Raw genomic sequence first — 22367 nt, 5'->3', positions numbered from 1 at the left:
TGCATGCGAATTACTGCAACAAGTTGTATAGTTTGATGCTGGCTTAAGGTATTTTAAAATCCTTTAATTATTGTTTATTTAAAATTGTATAATATGTAAAACTTAAACAAAACAATCACAAAATATAAAATTAAATATTACTTACTATCATTGTTTATGCAAGTGTGCGTAAGTTAGCATTACGCAAGTGTGTATAGATACATAATAGGCGCACAGTGAATAATAGAACGCCTTTGAAGAAACTAACACGCTGTAATAAAGTAGATCACAATTATGCGTAAAGCATTGATCATTAAAACGTTAATTGATAATTTCTTCATGGATTGTTTTCGGACATATTTATAATATAATCGAACAATGTTTGAATTTTGTGGATAAAACCAAGTGCGATGTTTGCGCAATCTTTGTCTCTTCCGGTCGAGAAAATCACTCGCAATGATGGAGAAATTATGCGCTCGACAATATTTAAACAAATTAGCGAGAAAAAAGGTAATCAGGCCAAATGGCATAATTATTCGCAATAGTTTTACTTTCTGACTAAACTATGAGAATTCTTGTCAAGGTTCCATAGTATATTAATCTAAATTTTGAGAACCGTAAATCAAATAGATTTTGTCACTTATTAAATATTCTAATGCGTTCTATTATGTTTGTTACAGATAATATTCCTGTAAAAAAGAAGACAGTTAAAAGAACTACATTTAAGAGAGAATTATTACAATACCTATTTCGCTGCTTTTGGTAATAAATGATCTCATCAAGTGCAGGCGCTGCTAAAAAGTGAATGGTGTTATACAAATAAGCATTCTTATTCTAAATATTATTTTAAATCTGGTATACAATGGTGCACGTGTTTAAAAACATTGGCTATCGCTATTGGAATCGGCCGGCGATAACAGCCAGTCGAAGGTTATTAGTGCTAGCAGCTACCTCAAAATGTTATCGTTCGTTTTTTTATTACTTTACTTCCTAATGCCGATTCAAAAGATTGCTACACAATTTTTAAGTATAATAAAAATACATAATATCATTTTTTTATATATAAATACTTTTAAATATTTCATTCAGAAGAAATTAAATTTTAAAACCAAAACAATTTATCCCCTTTTTTTATCTTTAATGTATTAAGTAATTCATATTTTGATACTAATTAAAATCAGTATTTGGATCAGAAAAATTATTTTAAAAAATCAGATTCTCTTTATTTTATTAAATTAATGACTGGCACAGCTTATTAATAGTTCAAAAATGAAGTGTGTGTGTGTGTTTATGCGTGTATATATATTGCAGATTTATATAAAATGTCACCCGACTACCGCGCCGCGCATACTTTCGTGCAGGACAGCGTGGAATATATCTTCTGCGAGTATCGCGTAACCTGGGATGAAGCTCGCATGATGTGTTTAAGTTATAAAGCCGAACTTGCGACGGTGGATAGCGAGCGAAAAGCGCGGGTTGCAATCCGTACGATCGTCGATAGTGATTTGCGTGAGTACTTATCAACAAAACTTAATCTGAGGATGTAATTAAAATTTATACGAAAAAATATGTGTCTAAGAGTTTAATCATCTAACAAGACGGATAAAATGTAATCAGGACTTACCGAAAATCTATGGATTGGAGCGCGGGAGGACTCTGCCGGTTCCTGGTACTGGATCTCAAACGGGAATAAAATAACTTTAAAAACCGTTTCACATCGGAACGTCAGTTTATGGTATCCATATTCTGCAGATGAGAATTTACTATGTTTGAGTTTAGGCAGAGTGCATCACGATGCGCCAATTTTCGTTCCACTGCGATGCAATCAACGGCGACCCTTTATTTGTCAGAAAGGTAGTATTCTAATTTTTATCATAAATAATTTATTATTACATATTAATTGCGCGCATTATAGACAATCAGTTATTTCAATTATAATTGTTATTGTTGCAATAATAATTATTCCTTCAAACAACGCAAATTTTCCAGATATTGCACTGGCAATTTTGTTACGATGTTTAAGTAAAACAACCGTTTCTTTTTTGCAGATAAAAGTAAATCTAACGATGAAAGTGTCAAAATAATGGGTTCCACTCGAATAAATGAAGAGGAATTTATTTTATATTCAACGAGACTCACCTGGCCGGATGCTGTTATTCATTGCAGAAAAGAGGGTTTACAAATTGCTGAGGTCAAAACGACGGCACAAGCTGAATCGTTGGCATTTCTCATGATACGAGCTCGACCAGGTATTTTTTGAACTAAATTGCAAAATTGTTAACATTTTTATATAAAATTTTAAATAAATAATTAATCTTTAAATACAATTTTTTACATAATAAATATTCTGCTTATAATATTAATATATTGATTGATGATCGTCAAATCATCATTCAGAATCAATTGAAAATGCATGGATTGGTGGATATGCGACTGGAAATACGTGGAAGTGGTTGCCTTCTGGCAGCATTATCACAAATAATGATTTATGGAAAGATGATAACAGAAAATCGCATGGTTGCCTTTGCTGGATACACATGTATGTGAACTGCCGGTTTATCTGGAAACGCAATGCGATCGTAAACGTGATGTTCTTTGCCAAAGACGTAAGAATCACAACTTACGTTATTATAATTGGAGAAACAATTAATTCATGAAGTTCATCATGAGAATAAATATAATTCTACTTGCTCGATTACGTATTCTACTTAAAATTAATTATTTTCTACATTTTCAAATAAAGAATATAAAAATAGAGAATTAAATATTTAAAATGTTCTATTTAAAAAATGTTATATGATGTTAAATTTTCTGCGTAACATTTTTTAGAAAACATATATATAATATTAATTACTCATATGTATAGTAATTACTTACACAATTTTTTTACAATTTTAGCTTTAAAGAAGCAGATAAGTGAAAAGCCTATCCCAGTTTACATAGAAGAATGTCCTTATTGGATTGGATTTCATGCACTCAACTGGTTTCAAGCCAGAGTCTCGTGTAATGAATTAAATGCATCGCTCGTTATATTGGATTCTTCGAGAATTATTAGTCACATGATGTTTTTGATGGAAGACAATCAAGAAGGTAATATAACGAATATCAAGAATAATATTATATACAAACAAAAATGAGAAAAATATATTATACCTTATTGTTCACATCTTTGGATAACTACAAGTCGCTAGGCACTGCTCAAAACTTGAGATTTGTTTTCAGACAGCGAATACCGAGAAACTCATATCTAACAATACTATAGAAAAATCTTTTTTTATAACACAATACTAGACAAACTATTTCTAACGAATTAAAAAAATGGAAAAGTTAAATCCGTATTAAATTAAAAGTAGCTAATTACAAAAATATATTTGATCATCTATTTTATCTGCCTGTTTGATTGTAGAATTGCGGCATATTTGGACTGACGGCCGGCGTAAATTGTTGCGAACGACGTTCAGCAACACAACGCTCCACAGATGGTCCTGGGAAAGTACTGGTGAACCAGTTCCCGAAATAGGAGCGAGCTTTGTTCCGTGGTGCTCTGGCGGTCAATGTCACGATAATGGCGCAAATTGCTTGAACTTGGATCGCACGGGTTACGACACTCCCATCGTATACGGCCTAGCCTGTAACCAGAGTCAAACGTACGTCTGTCAACCCTGTAAGTATTGCAAGTTCCGGTTTTGGAGAGGACCCAGGACTGATTCGAAATTATACGAGATAAGAATCAACGTCAACTCGCTAAGTAGATAATTAGACTCGACGAATTTATTTTCTGACCCAGTCCTGGGACCAGCCGTAATCGCTCGACGGGAATAATGAAATAAAAAGTAATGCACAACTAATAAATTCGAAGGGTCAGGAGCATGCGTGACTCGCAAATCGGATTTGAACACGAATTACGCAAACGATGACGACTTGCCGCAAACATTTTTGCCATCGGAGACAACGATAGTACCTTATTACGATGACAAAATTAATCCGAAATTGTTTCATACTATCACATCTATTAATACAAATCATAATTTTTCATTAAAACCAAAAAGTTTGTCCAATAATTCTCAAAAAAATATAAATTTTGAAGAAGTAAGTTCAATAGGTACAAATTTTTCTAAACATAACATTGATTACAACACAAGGAAGAGTTTTGAGAAAATTGCACATAGAGAATTCAAATTAAAATTTTTATTCGGTAATAATATCGTGCCTTTAATAAGCAATGATAAAATTTTGAATAGATCTGAATTTAGATATTTACCTATTAACGTATTTGATGCGAGATCGAGGCTTTATGACAAAGTTAAAGTATATCCATTGGTCTTCCGACCTCTCGTCTACTTTCTGCCTAATCGATATTATTATTATCCAAAGCATAATCTTCAGTCTAATCAGAAAAAGATATTTCTATTTCGAAATAAAAATCGGAATAATTATACTACAAAAAGTTCAAATTAAATTTGATAGAAGACAATTTATTATTTTTATTAGCGTTGATAAAAATTTGTCAATTGTTTTATCTTTTACGTTAGCATTCTCATAGTAAAATAATTTGCCCATAAAGAATGTTTTATCTCTAAAGCAAAATATCACTTGCAATAAACTCTCAATCCTCTTACTTTACAATTTTATATTTATTTCCATTTTTTTATAAGACAATGTAGAAGGAAATCTTTTAAATAATCGACAACTTATACCGACATTGAAAACTCGTGTGTCATATTGTCATTAAGTTCTATCAATCGTTTAACAAGAGTGGAAACACAAGAATAAAAATACGAACTACAATGGGAAAAGCGCGGATGTTTTGTCGAGAGAGAGAGAACTGCATTAAAAAATAATGCATTCTACTAAAACCATATAGCTATATGGTCGTTATTAATGTAAGAACATTGTCGTCGGAAATGCCTCAGAATTCTGAGTTGATGACATGTCATATTCGTCGTCAGCGTCGAGGGAAGATTTGCTGTTATGTTGAAGCGATAAAAATATGGACATATTGCCGATAAACTTTTCCGTCTTTCGTTTCTGCGGTGTATGGAAAGAACATCAAGGTAGCAATTCGATAATACGGTTTATCAGCTTTTGTCACAGGTGAAGTAATTATAACGTATATTGCATCGAGCAAAAATGGATCTAGTAGCTCAGAAACTTTTTATTGCCAATGTATTGAAATTATCTGTAAAGAGAGTATTTTATTAATCCAGAATTTCAGAACATTATATATCTATATGTGTAATTTTCTTCTTTTTTGTACAATTTGTATAGGTACATTATTGCCATTGTATTATATCACTTTACGATATCTGAGATAATTGAAGTCATACGCATGAGAAATGATGTGGAGAGTTTAACGGAAAGTCTGTTCCTCGCTCTAACTTATCTATCTACGTGTCTAAAGTATCAAAATTTTTCGATGCGGCAGGGCGAATTACGTGCCTTGCTAAATTGTTTTTGTGTCAAGCTAAGTCAGCCAAAAAATTCTGCGGAGAAACTGATATTGAAACAATACGATCGCAGAGGTATTTATATAATCCTAGAAAAAGAATATTAACTCTTTGCGGACGGGACAACTCTGAAGGACGAGAGTCAGTCCGTAATACATGAAAGTGGATAGAATAAATAAATTTATTATCCCTGCGTTTCGTAAAATCTAATTAATTATTTTGCAAACTCTATTTTTCCGTGACACACTGCGAACGAAGCTAAGCAGACCACCTGTTTCTTCATGTCCATGTCTCAAATGACGGCTGTACTGCTCATCCTAGTGCCCTTGTTGAGCCAGGACGAGAGACTTTTGCCGTGCAAGATGTACGTACCGTATTCCATAACGGCGTTACTTCCTTATGCGCTGACTTATCTTCTGCAAGTCATAGCTTTAGTTTACGGAGTGCTACTGAACGTCTCCTTCGACTCCCTCGTTTACGGTCTCATTATTCAAACCTGCGGGCAAATCGAGCTGTTGTGCCGCCGATTGACGGAGTCATTTCAATTTCGATGGAAGAATGATGAAGAGAATGGAGAAAAAAGGATCGAGGCTATTGAAAATTTCGCTATCGCGGAATGCGTGAGACATCATATTTTGGTGCATAACATCATGCAAAGAATACAGTCGCTATTCGTGTGGACCATTGCTATTTTGTTCTTTTTCAGCCTCGTCACTCTCTGCACCAGCATCTTTCAGATGTCTAAAGTAAATCAGATTATGATTTTACATTTTTTTATAAAAATCGATTTCGAATATGATATGATGATTAATGTTTTTATTGCAGAAAGAACTCTTTAGTGCCGAATTCTTCGGTTTTATATTATATTTAAGTTCAATGATGTTTCAAGTATTCTCATATTGCTGGTATGGCAACGAACTTGATTTAAAGGTGCCACTAATAAATTTTGAGTCTCATAACTTGTTCATATTTTATATCTGTTGATATTAAATTGCATATTTGTGTTTATACAGAATAAAAGTATCTCGTATGCTATTTATACTAGTAACTGGATGGCAATATCGATCAAGCAACGTAAAAAATTGCTGCTAGTGATGATGATGAGCCAAAAAGGAAGGATAATTTCTTTTTATGGAACTTGCGCATTAATTGTTGGTAGTTTTACATGGGTGAGTATAGTGAAAATGTATGTAATGATGTGGAGCAGCCGATAATATTTATAATTTTTAAATTATTTACATGATATACAAATGTGATCTATAAAATGTTTTATCTGTAAAATTACACGTTTATTTTTTTTACGCAGATTATAAAAACATCCTATTCTGCTTTCAACTTGTTGCAGCAAGCTTCAAATTAATCCTTTGTGCATCTGTTCTTTAACGAATGATTACCTTGAACGAATTGATATTGATTATATTTTCGTATTGTATTTACTTGTAGATATTTTAGATATTATAGAATATTAGATATTTTTATATTAGAAGGATTTTAATTCCGTAGATTACTCTTTTAAACACTTACGTTTGTTTGTAAGAAATAAAATTAATTAATACAATAATATTTGATCAAATTTGAAAACATACATACATATATCCGAACGGATATTTTCACTTAATTCTGTGTAATTCTGCAGACTTACAGTATATTAAATTCACTTTGCAGAATTTTCATCAGAGAAATATTTGAAAATATTTTCTTTATCATGAATAATAGAAATACTTTGATAATATTTCTTATTTTTTCAATATTTCCAAGTTCAGTATTTTACAATATTGCATGAATTACGCGAGCTCATGATTTATAAACTCATCGCAGTTGTGTCATCGCAGACATTTGATAAATCTAAAATGCATACGGAGAAAAGCAAATATAGCGAAAGAAGAAAGTTGACGAGGTCTTCTGTGTGCCATTAGATGACATTAAATGTTAAGGAACGCTTGGAACGTTATAGCGCGTCATTATTAATTCACGAGAATGAACGTTGACAACGTTATATGGAGTGTCTCATTACATTTTTTTCTATTATCTTCGTGTTTTCAAAACATAGCAAGGCATGACAAGAGGGTGACCACTGTCCAGGTCATCGAAACAACGTCGAGGCCAGCGTTCTTGAGTTATGGATGTATTACCACTGAATTTCCGAGTTCTATGGTTCTGTGGCGCATGGAGCGAAGTGAACGACAACAATCCTCTCGTCCGTTGTTTAAGTTTTTGCTACAGGTACGATAATAGACGTGATTCATCCAGTCATATCTTGGCTGCGTTCGGAGTGCGTGCTATCAGCGCTATTGTGTCATTCTATTCTTGTTTTATGTCAAATGAACGATAAAGATAGAATGACGCAATAGCGCTGATAGCGCGCTCCGCGAACGCAGTCCTTGTGTCTGTTATCTCGATGCAAATCTATAATTATATATATATATATATATATTAATACAATCATATATCGTTTAGATTCTAGAATCAACTTTTGCTTCTCGTTTTTATTTTTTTCTCATTTTTAAAACGTAAAATTATTGAAGAACGTTTTCATTGTCTGTCAGTATTTGTGTAAGGCTGAGTAAAAATAAATGTTGTTTATATTGTAGAGAAAAAGAGTTAGTTTCTACTTAGACAACTTTCAGATTTAGACATTATTTTCTTCCACTTGCAAATAATAATAATTAGAGGTAGTTAGACATTTTTATTTAATAATAAGACGTAATAAAACTTTCAGGTATGCCATAGTAATTTTAATATATGGATTCACGATATTGGAAGTGATTGAGCTTGTGAGGACGCGCGATCATATCGAGGATTTAACCGAAGGACTCTTTCTAGCGCTAACTTATGTAGCCTTGTGTGTCAAATATGGAAATTTCTTGGCACGACAAAACGAAATGTCCATGTTGTTGGACTGCTTTCGAGGCGAGACCTGTCAGCCAAAGGACTCTGAAGAAAAGATGATTTTGATCAAATACGATCGTAAAGGTATTCAATCAGTAATATTATTATTATTTTAATAAAATTATTGTGAATAATTACTTTTAACACTGGAACTAACAGTTAATACTAAAAATTAAAAATTTAATATATTTTTACTCTAATACTACATATTAATGTATAATAGAACACACATATTGATACATTCTATTGGAAAAAATTTGTCAGAATAATCGAATTTAGTAGTAAATTTTATATTTAGTATTTTATAATAAAAAAAATGATTTAACTCTTAGAATATACAAATTAACTTGAAATTTTTTTATATCTTTCTAAAAAATATACTTGAATAAATCAGTACGTGAATGAATTTAAAAATATTGAAATGTGTATCACAGTCAAATGGTGCGTCAGGGCTTTCATGAGTTTGTCTCAAGCCACTTGCATAGCACTTGTGCTCGCTCCTATTGTGGGACCGCAGAACACCGATAGACCTTTGCCGTTCAAGACATACCTGCCGTACTCGATATCTGGCTTATACCCATATTTGGCGACGTATCTTCAGCACGTAGGCGCTATATTTTACGGAGTCCTACTCAACGTCTCGTTTGACTCTCTCGTTTACGGCTTCACTATTCACGTCTGCGGGCAGCTCGAGCTGCTGTGTTATCGGCTCTCGGAAATCTTCAAGAATTACTCCGACGTGAAGCAGTGTGAGATCGATTCGGACAAAAGCGCGATGATCAGCGAATGCGTGAAACATCATTTACACGTACACGAAATTGTTCGCAGAATACAATCGTTATTTGTGTGGACCGTGACGATTTTATTCATTTTCAGCATGGTCACCCTGTGCACCAGTATTTTCCAAATGTCCAAGGTTGCGTAAGCTAAAATTTTTGGGATCGTCTGTTAATTCATTTTAACTTAATCAGCTTCGTAAATTCTTGCAATGTTATTCCAAATATTTCTTTGATACGACAGATAGCAAGCTGTTGATTAGAAAGCGTCGTAATTGCTGCTAACGCGATACCGCGCGAATATACTGAACTTGAGTTTGCTTCGCAGAAGAGGCTTCTCAGCGTCGGATTTCTCTCGTTGATTTTGTATCTCGGCAGTATGCTCTTTCAAGTATTCTGCTACTGCTGGTACGGAAACGAGTTGCAGTTGAAGGTGATCGAGCAGTAATTCATTTTCAAGATCGATCTGTAATTCGCGACGCAGTTTGAACAAAAATATTTTTGCAAAAAGAGATGAGAGAGTACATAAATTGCATACATAAAGATTATACTTTACTTTTACGCATAATTTTTCAGTTCTGTGCCTGTGAATTATAGATTGTCTTAAAAACAGGTTTAACCTTTTCGCTGCGTACACATACGAAAAGTAATCTCTCAGTTGCGTATATCTACGTCACGAAAAACCACTTGCGATCGCTGTTCGGTTGAAGCACGCCGCAGCGAAAGGGTTAAGAGCTTACCGTGATTGCTGAGGAATTCTCTTGTCGCGTATGCAGAGCAGGAACGTTGCCGATGCTATTTATTCGAGCAATTGGACGAGCGCCACAATGCGAGATCGCAGAAGTCTGCTGTTCGTGATGATTATCAGCCAAAAAGGATTGAAGTTATCTCAGTACGGCATTTTCAGTTTGGCCCTCGACACTTTCACCTGGGTAAACTCATGGCATATCTATACGCCTAATTGGCGGCAATCTTGATAATGATTGATAATCTTTTTTGCAGATTTTGAAAACGTCTTACTCAGCTTTTAATGTTCTGCAACAAACATCAATATGATTAGAGCCAAATTATAGAAAAAAACGACGCATTGTATAGAATTACATAATTTTTTTTTTACATCCGTGTAATTTACGCATGCATAAAAATGTTTTCAGATAGAACTTTTTTCAGATTATTACATTATTCTTGACATACGCCGAGTAGTGTTCCGTATGATAATCTACTACATTGCTAAAATAATTATATATTTTTTATCGTCCCTATACTTCGTTTACTCGCGAAGCATAGCGAACGTGGATATTTAATATTTCATCAAGTATTAATCCGCAAGAGTTATATCGTTTCTCTTGCAACATGCACGACATAGTCTGTTATTGTAACAACCTTGTTATTATGTCGAAAATATGTTGTACGCAAGTGTTTTTTATTCTAGGAAAAGTTCGAACACAACTCTGGAGCCGATCATATTAAAATTTAAAATGCACTCGGCGACGTAACACGCATGCTATTACTAATGCAGCTTTCAACAGCAGAATGTGTCATTGGAAAATATTCTTCGACCAAACTTCAACTCATGCATAATCAAGAGACAGAGAAGAACACGCGTCGAATGAAATAGGATGTGGTAAACGACCTGAGGATAACGTGGAGTCATGGACATTCTACCGGTTAACTTTAAAGTGCTATGGTTCTGCGGCGCATGGAAGGAGCGAAAAAACAAAAACATTATTCTCGCATTTCTGCATGCTTGTTACAAGTATTTGGCACAAGCGATGAAAGAATCGTAGTTTTTAATAGTATAATTTTAGAGAATTACGTATACATATTTTACTTCACAAAAAAGTGTAGTCTGAATCTGTAAACTTTTTGATATTACAGAATGCGCGTTGGTAAAAAGTAACTTGTTTTGACGTTTTAATAACATAAAATATTGTTTGCAGGTATGCGATTTTGATCTTAATATATCAATTTACGATCTTCGAAGTAATAGAATTGTTTCGCACGCGCAATCGCATTCATGAATTAACAGAAGCGCTTTTTCTCGCTGCAACGTTTGTGACGCTGTGCGTGAAATATGCAAATTTTCTATTACGAAAGAAAGAACTGTCGGTGGTGTTAAACTGTTTACGCGTAAAAATGTGTCAGCCGAGAAATTCTATGGAGGAGCTAATAATGGAAAAACATGGTCGTAAAGGTATTCAAGTGATTCGAATACAAATATGTACATCATTTAGAACACATTTTACGAATAAGCAAAACATAACATATATTTTCCATATCTTGCACGCTTCTTTTTACTGATAAATGTATTTTCATGACAGCTAAATGGAGCGCTCTCTCCTTTCTGATAATATCGCACGCGACCACCATCGGTTTCATTATTACGACGGTTTTAAGTCTGAAAAAGGGAGAATGGATTTTGCCTACGAGATCATATGTTCCTTATTCCATTTCGAAATTATTTCCATATCTGGCGACGTATCTGCAGCAGATTGCAGTATTGTTCTACGCAGTGATGCTTAACGTTTCCTTCGATTCCCTTGTTTACGGCTTCACGATTCACGCCTGCGGGCAGATCGAATTAATCTGTCGCCGATTAACGGACAATTTTAGAGCCTCGAAAACTCTCCGGGAAGAATTAGGATCAAGTGAAATCGAAGAGTGTATCAGGCATCATGTATTGGTGCAGATTTTTGTGAAGAAAGTAGGAGCGCTATTCGTTTGGACGGTTATGGTTCTCTTCTTCTTCAGTCTGATCATTCTTTGCACCAGCATCTTTTTGATATCAAAGGTTCTATTTTTAAGATTCTTATTATCTTCAGATAATAATGTTTGCGAGAATAATGTTTTGATATTCGCATTTTTCGCACATTTACATTTAATAAATTGATTTATTTCGTAGACAAAGCTGTTTACCGCTGAATTTCTATCTTTATGCTTATATCTTGGAAGCATGCTGTTACAAATATTTTTTTACTGCTGGTATGGAAATGAGCTTAATCTCAAGGTAAATCATTAATAAAATTTTATCTCTATACAGAAGTTTTTATGTGTAAATTATTGATATTTTTATTTACAGAGCAAAGGAATAGCAAATGCAATTTTTTCTAGCAACTGGACTATAGCAACAACAAGAGAACGTAAAACCTTGATGCTTCTGATGCTAATCAGTCAAAATGGACTGGTATTTTCTTATCACGGAATTTGTACGTTATCCCTTAAAACTTTTACATGGGTAAGAAGCACTGAGCCGTATCTATAGATTATAAAGGTATTATATGAAAAAGTTGCTTCTCAATTTATAAAAAAAAAATTTCTTTCTCCTAGATTTTCAAAACGTCTTACTCCGCTTTTAATCTCCTGCAACAAGCGTCGAATTAACGTTTTTAGAATTACATAAATAAAATTTAATTTTATACGTAGTTCTAAAACGTATCATAAAAAATGTAATTTGTTAATTATTAATAAGAAGTATTAATTAATTCTATCTCTACATTTTAAAGGAAATTTAAAAACTATTAATTTTATAATATAGTATGTAATAAAATAATATTTCTGAATATTAAGCCATCAGGCACACACAATAAAGATAAAAAAGATAGTTGTTTCTGTCGTTGATATTTGCACAACAGTTTCGTTCACTACATGATTATATTTTATTCGTTGCGATATTTTCATGAAACAGGAACGTAACATTGCTTTAGGAAAGAGCGGCAAAATAATATTCATTTCGTAAATTCAATCGATTTTGCAGAGAAACTCTGCAACATCGAATTTCATTCTTTGACATTACGTTTCAGCAGGATGATGTTTCAGATATTTTTTCCAAGTTCCAATTTTTTACTGTGAAAATGAACTTGAGTAGATGTTTAATTACGCAGTTATACAAATGAAATATTCAGAATCGCAAAAAAGAGGGAGTAAAAAAGTACAAAGTGCTAATATTGTTCTGGAAAAAGATTTCAGATCAGACGATACAAGTGTGCGACCGTATAGTCAGCAATCTCTTTCGCAGAATAGAAGCATTGTAAACACTATTTATTTTAGCAATTGGATATTGGTCACGTTCTGAGAGCACGAATATCTCATACTTATTATCACAGTCGAAGATGAATGATGTTTTCCACTTTTACTTGGTAAGTAAACTCGAGGATAAATATATGCATCGCAAAGTTTGCGTATTTCATTACGGAACATCTCCGAATTTTTATGGTTATCCTTGCAATTTTTCCAAACCTTAAAAAATATAAAAAGTTACCTTTCTTGTTTCCAGCTTGACGCAACTCGTTATTCACGCACAAGACTTTATACATGACTTTATACACGGTTTTATGATCTGCTTCTTCACGAATTGTTTTAGACAATAAATTCTTTCCGCGCGACACGCGACAATCGTCTTATGTCAGAAACACGTTATATGGAAGTGAATTTCTGTGTTCGAAAGGGTGAAACATATGTGACGTTGGAAAAGGGTTGTTCGATGCAGCTGAATCGACCTTATTAAATTTTAACGTGTTTCCGACAATATTATACATACACGACATTATTAATGCATCTCGTAATGTCGATGGAAATTTTTCGTTATTACCGCAGGAGGAACTTGTGCATTATTAAGAGACGGAGAAGATTTCGCGACGATTGAAACGAGGCGAAGGTAAAGCCGACAATTACGTAGGGATGAAAACATGGACATTCTACCGACGAATTTCAAAGCTCTGCAGTTTTGCGGCGCGTGGCAAGAGCGGAAGGGCGATAACGTGTGTGTAGAATTTTTGCATTTTTGTTACAGGTATTTATGCACGTAAAATATATATTAAAATACATTACACATATGTCACACATACACCGATATATAAATTTTAATAAACTTTTTTTTTTTATATCGACTCTCTCATTTATTGATTATTTTAAGCAGTAGTGATTGTAGGTACGCAGTTTTCCTTCTGATATACGAATGCACGACAGTCAATCTGATAGAAGTGATTCGCAAACGCGATCATATTGACGAATTGACGGAAGGGCTCTTTTTGGGATTGACTCTCTTCACATTGTGTATAAAATATGCGAATTTTTTGCTGCGGAAAAACGAAATATCAGCGTTATTGGACTGTTTGCGTGTAAAGATGTGTCAACCAAAAAACTCTGTAGAAAAATTAATAATAGAGGAACATAATCGTAAAGGTATTTTTCGAAGAATTCGTAAATATATGACGCTTCATAAACATTACATAATCGAGCACAGACACGCGTTAAAGATTATAATTATAATTATAATAAATAATCACTTGCTCAAACATCTTGTCAACGGCACGCTGTAATTGAATCATCTCTCGGATAAATACTTTTGTACTTGCCAGACGTTCCACTTAAATGATTAATTATGCTTAATTGTTAATTAATTATGCAAATTTTAAATTCAATAATACGTCAAATCGACAATCATGATAAACATACAAATAATATGTTAAAATATTTTATTTCGAAACTTTTCTTTCTTCTTTTGCCATATTATAAATGATCAAAAACTGTTACTAAAATGGACTTGGGTTAAAATAAATTTTTGTGTCAGTCGAAGAACGGCTGTTAAAAATTAATTCTAACATTCCAGCTAAATGGAGCACTATCTCGTTCATGGCGCTATCGTATGTGTCTGCGGTGGGCATGACAATAACGGCAATTGTAGAACTACTTAAAAAAAACGAGCATACATTACCGTTGAAGGTATACGTTCCATACTCCGTATCGGATCTGCTTCCATATCTAGCAACGTTTTTACAGCAAATTCTAGCAATGTTTTACGCAGTAATGCTCAACATTTCCTTCGACTGTCTAGTTTACGGCTTTACGATTCATGCTTGCGCGCAGATCGATTTGATGTGTTATCGATTGACAGACAGTTTGAGAAATATCTCTTCCGGAAGAAAGTCGGAGGTGAGCACCTCAATCGAGGAATGCGTCAGGCACCATCTGCTGGTGAACATTCTGGTGAAGAAAATGCGAGGGCTGTTCATGTGGACGGTCATGATTTTCTTCTTTTTCAGCATGATCATCGTCTGCACCAGTATCTTTCTGATATCAAAGGTATCGCAAAGACAAAACGTTTTATTTAGTCTCGCTGATATACGATTATTTCTTGCAGAAGAAACTGCTCAGCTTGGATTTTCTTTTTATGTTCATGTATCTGAGCGGTGTAATGCTCCAAATATTCTTCTACTGTTGGTACGGAAACGAGCTTGAGTTAAAGGTAAATAGCAGTATCGTTAAAAATGATATTTTTACAAAAGTACCTTTGTCACTCTGTCGTTTCAAGCGATAATCTCGCATTTGACGCTAGCGATTGTTGTCGCTCAAGAAAAGGAAATACTGCTGTTTTTCTAACATTTATTAACACTTTCGCGATTGTTATATATTTGATTCTGCTCAACGCTTGGAGCCGCTCTATTATATTGAACTGATGTAAAATCCGACATTTCATATCACGACTTAATACAATAATGCAAAAAAACAGTAAACATAAAATATATAAACGTAAAAATACGTGAGCGGCCGCGAAAGTGTTAACAAACAAGTCATATTTGTATTTTCTTAAAGACATTAACAACTTGATTATTACAAGATGATATCTTAGGATAAATATTAATAACCAGCTTGCGTTTAGATAACATCTGCACTTGTGGCATTGATATCTTTGTGCAAGGAAGTCTTACGATAATGTGCGATAATGCGAATGCAATTTTCTTTTTGCAGAGCAAGAATATCACGTCCGCTATTTATTCCAGCGATTGGACAATGGCGACGCCGCGAGAGCGGAAGTTGCTGATATTTGTCATGATAAATAGTCAAAAAGGAATAATGTTTTCTTATCACGGATTGTTTGCGTTATCGCTACAGACGTTTACCTGGGTAAGTGTATGAAACGTGAAAATGCATAAATGAACGCGCACATGATTCCTGTTATTACAGTATTTTTCTAGACAATTATAGAAGCCAATTAACATAAATACAGATAATATCTCTTAGACATATGACAATGATGCATCGATTTTATTTCAGATTTGTAGAACCTCTTACTCAGCTTATAATCTCCTGCAACAGGCGTCGAATTAATCAATATTGACGTCATGCGTAGTGAACAAAATAACATTTATTTTTTTGTATCTTATTACGTAACGTAAGATACAGCGTAATATTTTCTCAAAAGATCATAATTGTCCATAATTGATTGAACAATTATAAAAACTGTTTCCGTGCTGAACACGTTGTTAAGAAACACGACGAGGTAGCAGAGAGATTGCATGTAAAAATTTCTAACAAAAATTCTGTACAATAAAACGTAGTTTTATAGATCTAAAAAGTAGCTTAATGTACTGAAGAAATGAAAGAAGCTCAGGTATTCCGGAGAAACAAATATTTTCTATGATCATTGATTATGTATCGATGATGCAGTCAAGGAACGAGAACTGCTCGCTCTCGCTATTCCGATCCATTAGGCGACAATTTGGCTAGCTTGGCTACCCAAGCGTTCCATCTGTCCTTCCACTGGGCCAGTGCATTCTGCTTCTCCGAGTCGTTCAAGCTGCTGTAGATCAGCGAATTCTTCGCCAGCTGCTTGAGACTCCTGAGATCCGAGCTGGCGCTCATGAGACCCATGAAGGCCTCGTAAAAATCGGAGGTCAGCCCGCTGGCGCCCCAGAGACCGGGATCGTCGTTCGAGACCACCACGGGCGATCCCGACGCGAACAGATTAGTAGCCGGATGATTCCGCATGTCCTTCACGAGACCGAGAACCTGGTTCGAGATAGGACAAATTTCTATCGCGATCTTCCGCTGCCGCGCGAGTTTCAGTAGAAGTGGATGCTTCGTCAACGCGTATCTGAAGAAATATTGCAAACATTGATATTTGAGCTCGATTCGCATATATCAGACATATGAATTAAATAGTATTTTAAAATCCCGCTTTTAAATTTTAAAATAAAGATTTAGATAAGAAGTAATTTTAAGCAACTAAAAGTTGTAGAGCGGTTTTCGTCTCTCTCATTTTTCAATTATACTTTTAATTCTGAGATTTTTTAATCAATTCTTTTTTTTTTACAGTTTACTCACCCATGGCCGATACGTTTGGTGTTGAGCAAGAAAGCGTCGAAGAGGTTCAAATCGGTGGGCTGTCCGTTCCAATTGGTTTCCCCGGCGTGAAAGAAGAACTGAATTCCCGGACTAGCGGTATTTAATTTGTCCGCGAACTCGATGAGCGGTCGGCCCTTGTCTTCCTGGCCAACCAGATCAAAACCAACCACGAAGTCCGGAAACAATTTCTTCAATTTTGCCATCGTTTGCAGGTAATAGTCCACCGTTCCTCCATCAACACCTCGAAACGGTGCGTATATGAGTTTAACACCGATAAAGTCGGGATGGTCCCTTGAAAACCTGTCGCATATATCTATTACATTTTCTTGTCCGCAGTACTCATTAGCACAATGCTAAATATTAGAATAAACTGCGAGGTAGAATAATTTTTTAAAGCCTTAATTTTTTTCAAGACCAATAGTTTTGATAAATAAAAAATTAACAATCTACAGCAATAATATAATAAAGTAGGTGCAAAAAATTTGTCGCTTCTGGATGAAGGATGAATTTATTTTAAATAAAGTTATCAATTTCCATTCTAGAAGCTCGAAGTTTATTTTATAAAAACTTGTTTCTTCAGATAAAAAAATGGAGACTATTTTGCTTCATAAAAATTTACTTAAAAGCCCGCAACTCTGTTTTCAATCTTGACGAATACGACAAACCTTTTGCATCAACTTAGATAGAAAAAAATATTGAAAGGAAATTAAAAGCGTCTTGCCTGTCGGCGACTTCCTTGTGAACCTGCGCAATTTCGATCGGTCCGTATACCGTATTGTTGAAATCATACAACGACGATAGCGTCGTTCGTAACTCCAAGTACATCACGTTGTCATCGTAGAACTCCTGGAGACCGCGATAAAGGTGATCCTCGTAGATGGGTCGGTAGGTCAGCCAGGATTTCATGAACACGAAGATGCTGTTGAACTTGTTCCACGCCTTGTTGACGGTGTCGTATTTGGTACTCGGATTGTCCGTGATCATGGTCAGACTCTTCCTGATCCTTTCGTTGATCGCGTCTGCCTGAACAGGATCCTGTCGCACCTCGCTCAACAACCGCCACTCGCATTTGTCGTCGGGAGTGTTGAAAAATTTCAGCTGCAGACTGCCGTTCGCGTAACACATGTACAGGTTCTCGCGATACGTCAGATTGTAGAGTTTGTAGTCGAGCGAGACGATGGCGGTGTCGTGGGCGTGGAGAATCGCGCCTTTGGGAAGATCACGCAGGATTTTGTACACTGTGGAGTTTTCGATCTTCGATATCACGTCCATGAAGTTTTGTGACGGTAGGAAGCTGTTGCCGCTGATAAAACCTAAGATACAAGAATCTCTGTGCTATAAATTAGATATTGGAATATCAGCTGATGATGAAACCAATGTTCTGTTGCCTGTTACTGATTTTCCTTTTTAACACTTGCATACATTTTCGCAGTGTTGTTCTTTTTGTTTGCTAACAACGTATTGATTGTTAATTAATTACACTGCTTAACGTTAAATTATTTTAGTTATATTTTTTACCTTTGTATTCGATTATACAGCATCGAAGTATTTTTGTAATATTGCGAATCTGAAAGTGAAAATGGAGAATCATGTTTATTTATGCTAAATATTTATGAAGAACCAATGTTACAAAATATATTTTTATTAAGATATAAAAAAAATTAATATTAATGATGAAGCAATGCTTTGAAATACTTTGCCGAAACATGATTCTCAATTTCCACTTTCAGATTCACAATATTACAAAAATACTTCGATGCTATGTAATCGAATACAAAGGTAAAAAATATAACTAAAATAATTTAACGTTAAGCAATGTAATTAATTAACAATCAATACGTTGTTAACAAACAAAAAGAACAACTACAAAAATGTATTCAAGTAAATATTAACGTATGTCTGATAAATTATCTGATATCTGCCGTAAAACGGATACTCATGAATTGTCGTGCCATAAAAGTTTACGGTTCCATGCGCGATCATTGATAACACATGCTTTCAAATAATTATAAAAGAATCACTCGGGAAGGCCGAGTGCGCGTTCCGCAAAAAATAATTTCTACAATGAAATCGTTGAAGTTGGCGGAGGTAAACTACCGTGACACAACAGTCTTCGTAAAAAAAGCTAAATTTTATTCTGCAATAAAATAAACGCGATAAAAAATGACCGAAACTACATTGAATTTAGATCCTCTGAGATGTGAGATTTCATCTCTAAAATCGATTGAAAATTTGATACTGCAATCTTTATCGTTTATTTGAATTGCGGACTTGTCCGCAAAAATCGTGGATAGATCGCGTAAATTAGCAATTGTGAGTGAAAGGCTCGAACCATCGTGCATCTCGCGATCCTTGGCTGTCATCAGGACCTCATTGGCCCTGACCTCGATGGGGTTCAGCTGCAATTTGCCGCCCAGGGATAGATCGCTCTCATTCTTTATTAGTTGCTCTCGTTGGCTCAAATAGTCAGGCTGCTCTTCTTTTTTCTTTATTCTTCGGAAGGGGAAGATTCTTAGTGCGAAAATTGCTTCGCCGCAGATCAGGATCACGAAGATGAGCAGGATCGATCTGGTCATGATCGTGGGAAACTGTTTGAGTAGATGCAAACTATCGTGTTCAGCCGCGTCTTTCTCGACGGAACGTTAAAGGGCTGCGCTCGATCCTGCCGCGATCGACGGATCTGTGATGTGAGCGTCGCGGCTGCCCGATCTCCACTGAATGACTTACCACCGAGACTACCATTATAGACCAAGAGGAATGGTGGGTACACCAGTGTGACCGGTAATCATGCCGTGCTTATTGATGCTACCTGCATCGTCAGTGACCAAACACTCACGTGTCTGTCAACCTTTTAAGTAAATGAAACGTGACGAATGTGACAAACATGACGAAAATCTATATACCTGCAGACAATTCGCAATTAATTATGTAAATTTCGAATAATTAAATTTTACGCTCTATTAATATGTTTTGTATATAAAAAATGCGTAAGTAATAAAGAGACGTGCGGAACTTTATATAAAGTAGCATTAAAAGAAAAAGATCGCGTGCTTTCCATAGCGGAATTATCGATCAATCTTTTCAATATATAAATTCTTTCCAAGACTTTAAATTAAAAGTAAAAAATCTCAAATTGAACCGTTGAGATGGATTCAATTGAATTGAACCAATTGATTCATAAGAATCATGAATGAAAATCTTGCAGAATAATTCCTATTTGTCGACATTTCGTGTTTAGATCATCAGATTATCATTAATCTAAATTAGATTAGAAGTTCTAAATCATAGAATTATTTTAAATTTCATATACATTTTATATATGTTTAATTAATAAATTATACATTGAAAATTTAGATACTAAAAAAAAACTGATAAAACATCTGAGAAAAAATGTATCACAAATCAATCGATAAATTTGTTATGAAAAACAGTTTTTTTTTAGACACCTTGTACGAAGTTTCACATACATCTGTTTATTGCTTGTGCAGTTTCACTGTGCAGTAACAAGCATACTAATAAAGCATAACGTTTCATTAATCATGAATATAAACTTAATGAATATAAATCATATCATGTAGAAAATTCGTAAGATAAACATATTGCAACTGACAGGTTGCGTTGCAAAGAAAGCTACTGCTTTCTGTTACTTTCATTCCGCTACGGTAAAAGTTTATTTTTCTAGACTAACAAGTATGTGACGATAAATTATCACATTTATCGTTCACAGATATAACACGTCAGTGATAAGATAGATCTATGTCGAAACAAAATAAAATTCAATGAAATAATATATGAATTGAAGTACACATTGCAATATGTCGCATATTTGAGATAAAAATTGTGGAAGTAAATACTCCCAATGCAGCGTGATAATAAATACAAACTTAATTGTATCAGTCACTCGATAAATTTATCATACTGTTTTATCTTATCTTTTTACATATTATTTTGTTATCAACTAATTTTAAAAAGGTGCATATACTAAGTACATTTTAATAAGTCATTTTTCACTTAATCATCTATCAATTTCCGTTTTATTATCGATAGATTATCAATTCTGCATTTGCTAAAAGTTTCGTAAATCGATATAATCGATTGAAATATCTGGTTAAATCAGCATTATACAGGGTGTTTCATAATGTCCGTGCCAACGCTCGTGTGCGGTATATTCGGTAATTTTTCAAAAACTTTTATTTTACTTTTCATTGATTTCATAATACTTTCAGCAAAATATTTCCATCGGGGTAATCACGCATTGCGCACGGCTAGATCATGGGCTGTACACTCTAGGAGTGACAACAACGAGGATCGCAACGATAAATTACAATACGTATTACTCCTGCTCTCGCCATGCGTTTTATTTTTTGTTGCCGTGCGATCCTCGTTGCTGTCACGCCTAGAGTATATATACAGCCCATGGTCTAGCCGTGCGCAATGCGTGATTACCCCGATGGAAATATTTTGCTGAAAGTACTATGAAATCAATGAAAAGTAAAATGAAAGTTTTTGAAAAATTACTGAATATATTTCAAAATGAATCATAATTTTCCGTATGAAAATTTAATGTAATACTATGAAATATAAGGAAAGTTAAAATATACTGCTGAAAAGTAATAAAAGAGTTTTGAAATATTAGATATTATGAAATTTACTGAATTAAACTAAAAACTGTTACTTTTTAATGAAAAATTTAATGAAAAATTGCTAAAATATTTATGAAATTAATTAATGGGGTCAATTGAGAGAAATTTCCAAATACATTTCAGCAAAATTTCGTTATATTTTCAGAAAAATATTTCATCAGGATATGCGTCAATCCTTTTTAATTAATATCTCAATTATTATTACGAAAACTGCAAAACGGCAAAGGACTTTTTTCTATTCAGTTCACCGCACACGAGCGTTGGCACGGACATTATGAAACAGCCTGTATGTTCAAGCAATCTGTTTAGAACAATACGATAATCGACCTTGACTCTTTAAAATAGTATGATGATTTCTCTCAATATGGATTTTCTTCAAAATTTATTTTTTTTCTAAATAACGTTTTTTAAATTCTTTTAAATATTTTTTACTAATTCGAGAACCTATAGATTGTTTTAAATCGAAACGGAAACGGCATTTCAATTAACACATAAGAAATTAATAAGAA

General features: G+C 34.2%; 4 protein-coding genes and 1 pseudogene across 6 annotated transcripts; 4 read left to right on the top strand and 1 right to left on the bottom strand.

Annotated features, from left to right (window-relative positions):
• The first annotated feature begins 506 nt into the window (after positions 1-506).
• Positions 507-4437, top strand: LOC105676481 (macrophage mannose receptor 1-like; annotated as a pseudogene).
• Positions 4438-4484: 47 nt separating this feature from the next.
• On the top strand, positions 4485-10251 carry LOC105676222 (uncharacterized). Its single transcript, XM_067351759.1, has 14 exons — positions 4485-5073; positions 5248-5501; positions 5685-6172; positions 6252-6356; positions 6440-6595; positions 6733-6774; positions 7063-7069; positions 7477-7602; positions 7650-7698; positions 8146-8399; positions 8750-9231; positions 9420-9524; positions 9868-10023; positions 10094-10251. The coding sequence occupies exons 1-14, from the start codon at positions 4970-4972 to the stop codon at positions 10145-10147; spliced, it is 2382 nt and encodes a 793-aa protein (XP_067207860.1). The 5' UTR covers positions 4485-4969; the 3' UTR covers positions 10148-10251.
• Positions 10252-10377: 126 nt separating this feature from the next.
• Positions 10378-12551, top strand: LOC105676484 (odorant receptor 46a-like). 2 transcript variants are annotated; one of them, XM_012374421.2, is made up of 6 exons: positions 10378-10847; positions 11032-11285; positions 11413-11882; positions 11994-12098; positions 12171-12326; positions 12419-12551. In XM_012374421.2, the coding sequence occupies exons 1-6, from the start codon at positions 10744-10746 to the stop codon at positions 12470-12472; spliced, it is 1143 nt and encodes a 380-aa protein (XP_012229844.2). In that variant the 5' UTR covers positions 10378-10743; the 3' UTR covers positions 12473-12551. The 2 variants fall into 2 exon arrangements, with proteins under 2 accessions (XP_012229844.2, XP_067207483.1); XM_067351382.1 differs by having other exon boundaries at positions 12171-12297; positions 12419-12544.
• Positions 12552-12642: 91 nt separating this feature from the next.
• Positions 12643-16445, top strand: LOC105676486 (odorant receptor 82a-like). Of its 2 annotated transcripts, none has more exons than XM_067351379.1 (7): positions 12643-13227; positions 13365-13880; positions 14007-14272; positions 14700-15172; positions 15231-15335; positions 15839-15994; positions 16145-16445. In XM_067351379.1, the coding sequence occupies exons 2-7, from the start codon at positions 13777-13779 to the stop codon at positions 16196-16198; spliced, it is 1158 nt and encodes a 385-aa protein (XP_067207480.1). In that variant the 5' UTR covers positions 12643-13227; positions 13365-13776; the 3' UTR covers positions 16199-16445. The 2 variants fall into 2 exon arrangements, with proteins under 2 accessions (XP_067207480.1, XP_067207481.1); XM_067351380.1 differs by having other exon boundaries at positions 12644-13227; positions 14019-14272.
• Positions 16025-19948, bottom strand: LOC105676482 (adenosine deaminase 2-like). The gene is made up of 4 exons (XM_012374416.1): positions 19548-19948; positions 17937-18528; positions 17195-17515; positions 16025-16964 (listed from the first exon to the last, which is right to left on the bottom strand). The coding sequence occupies exons 1-4, from the start codon at positions 19789-19791 to the stop codon at positions 16565-16567; spliced, it is 1557 nt and encodes a 518-aa protein (XP_012229839.1). The 5' UTR covers positions 19792-19948; the 3' UTR covers positions 16025-16564.
• Positions 19949-22367: the final 2419 nt, after the last annotated feature.

Source organism: Linepithema humile, chromosome 3, assembly GCF_040581485.1.
Source record: "Linepithema humile isolate Giens D197 chromosome 3, Lhum_UNIL_v1.0, whole genome shotgun sequence".
Lineage (NCBI taxonomy): Eukaryota > Metazoa > Arthropoda > Insecta > Hymenoptera > Formicidae > Linepithema > Linepithema humile.
Note: the sequence above shows the minus strand (reverse complement) of the source record. Positions and strands in the feature narration are given on the sequence as shown.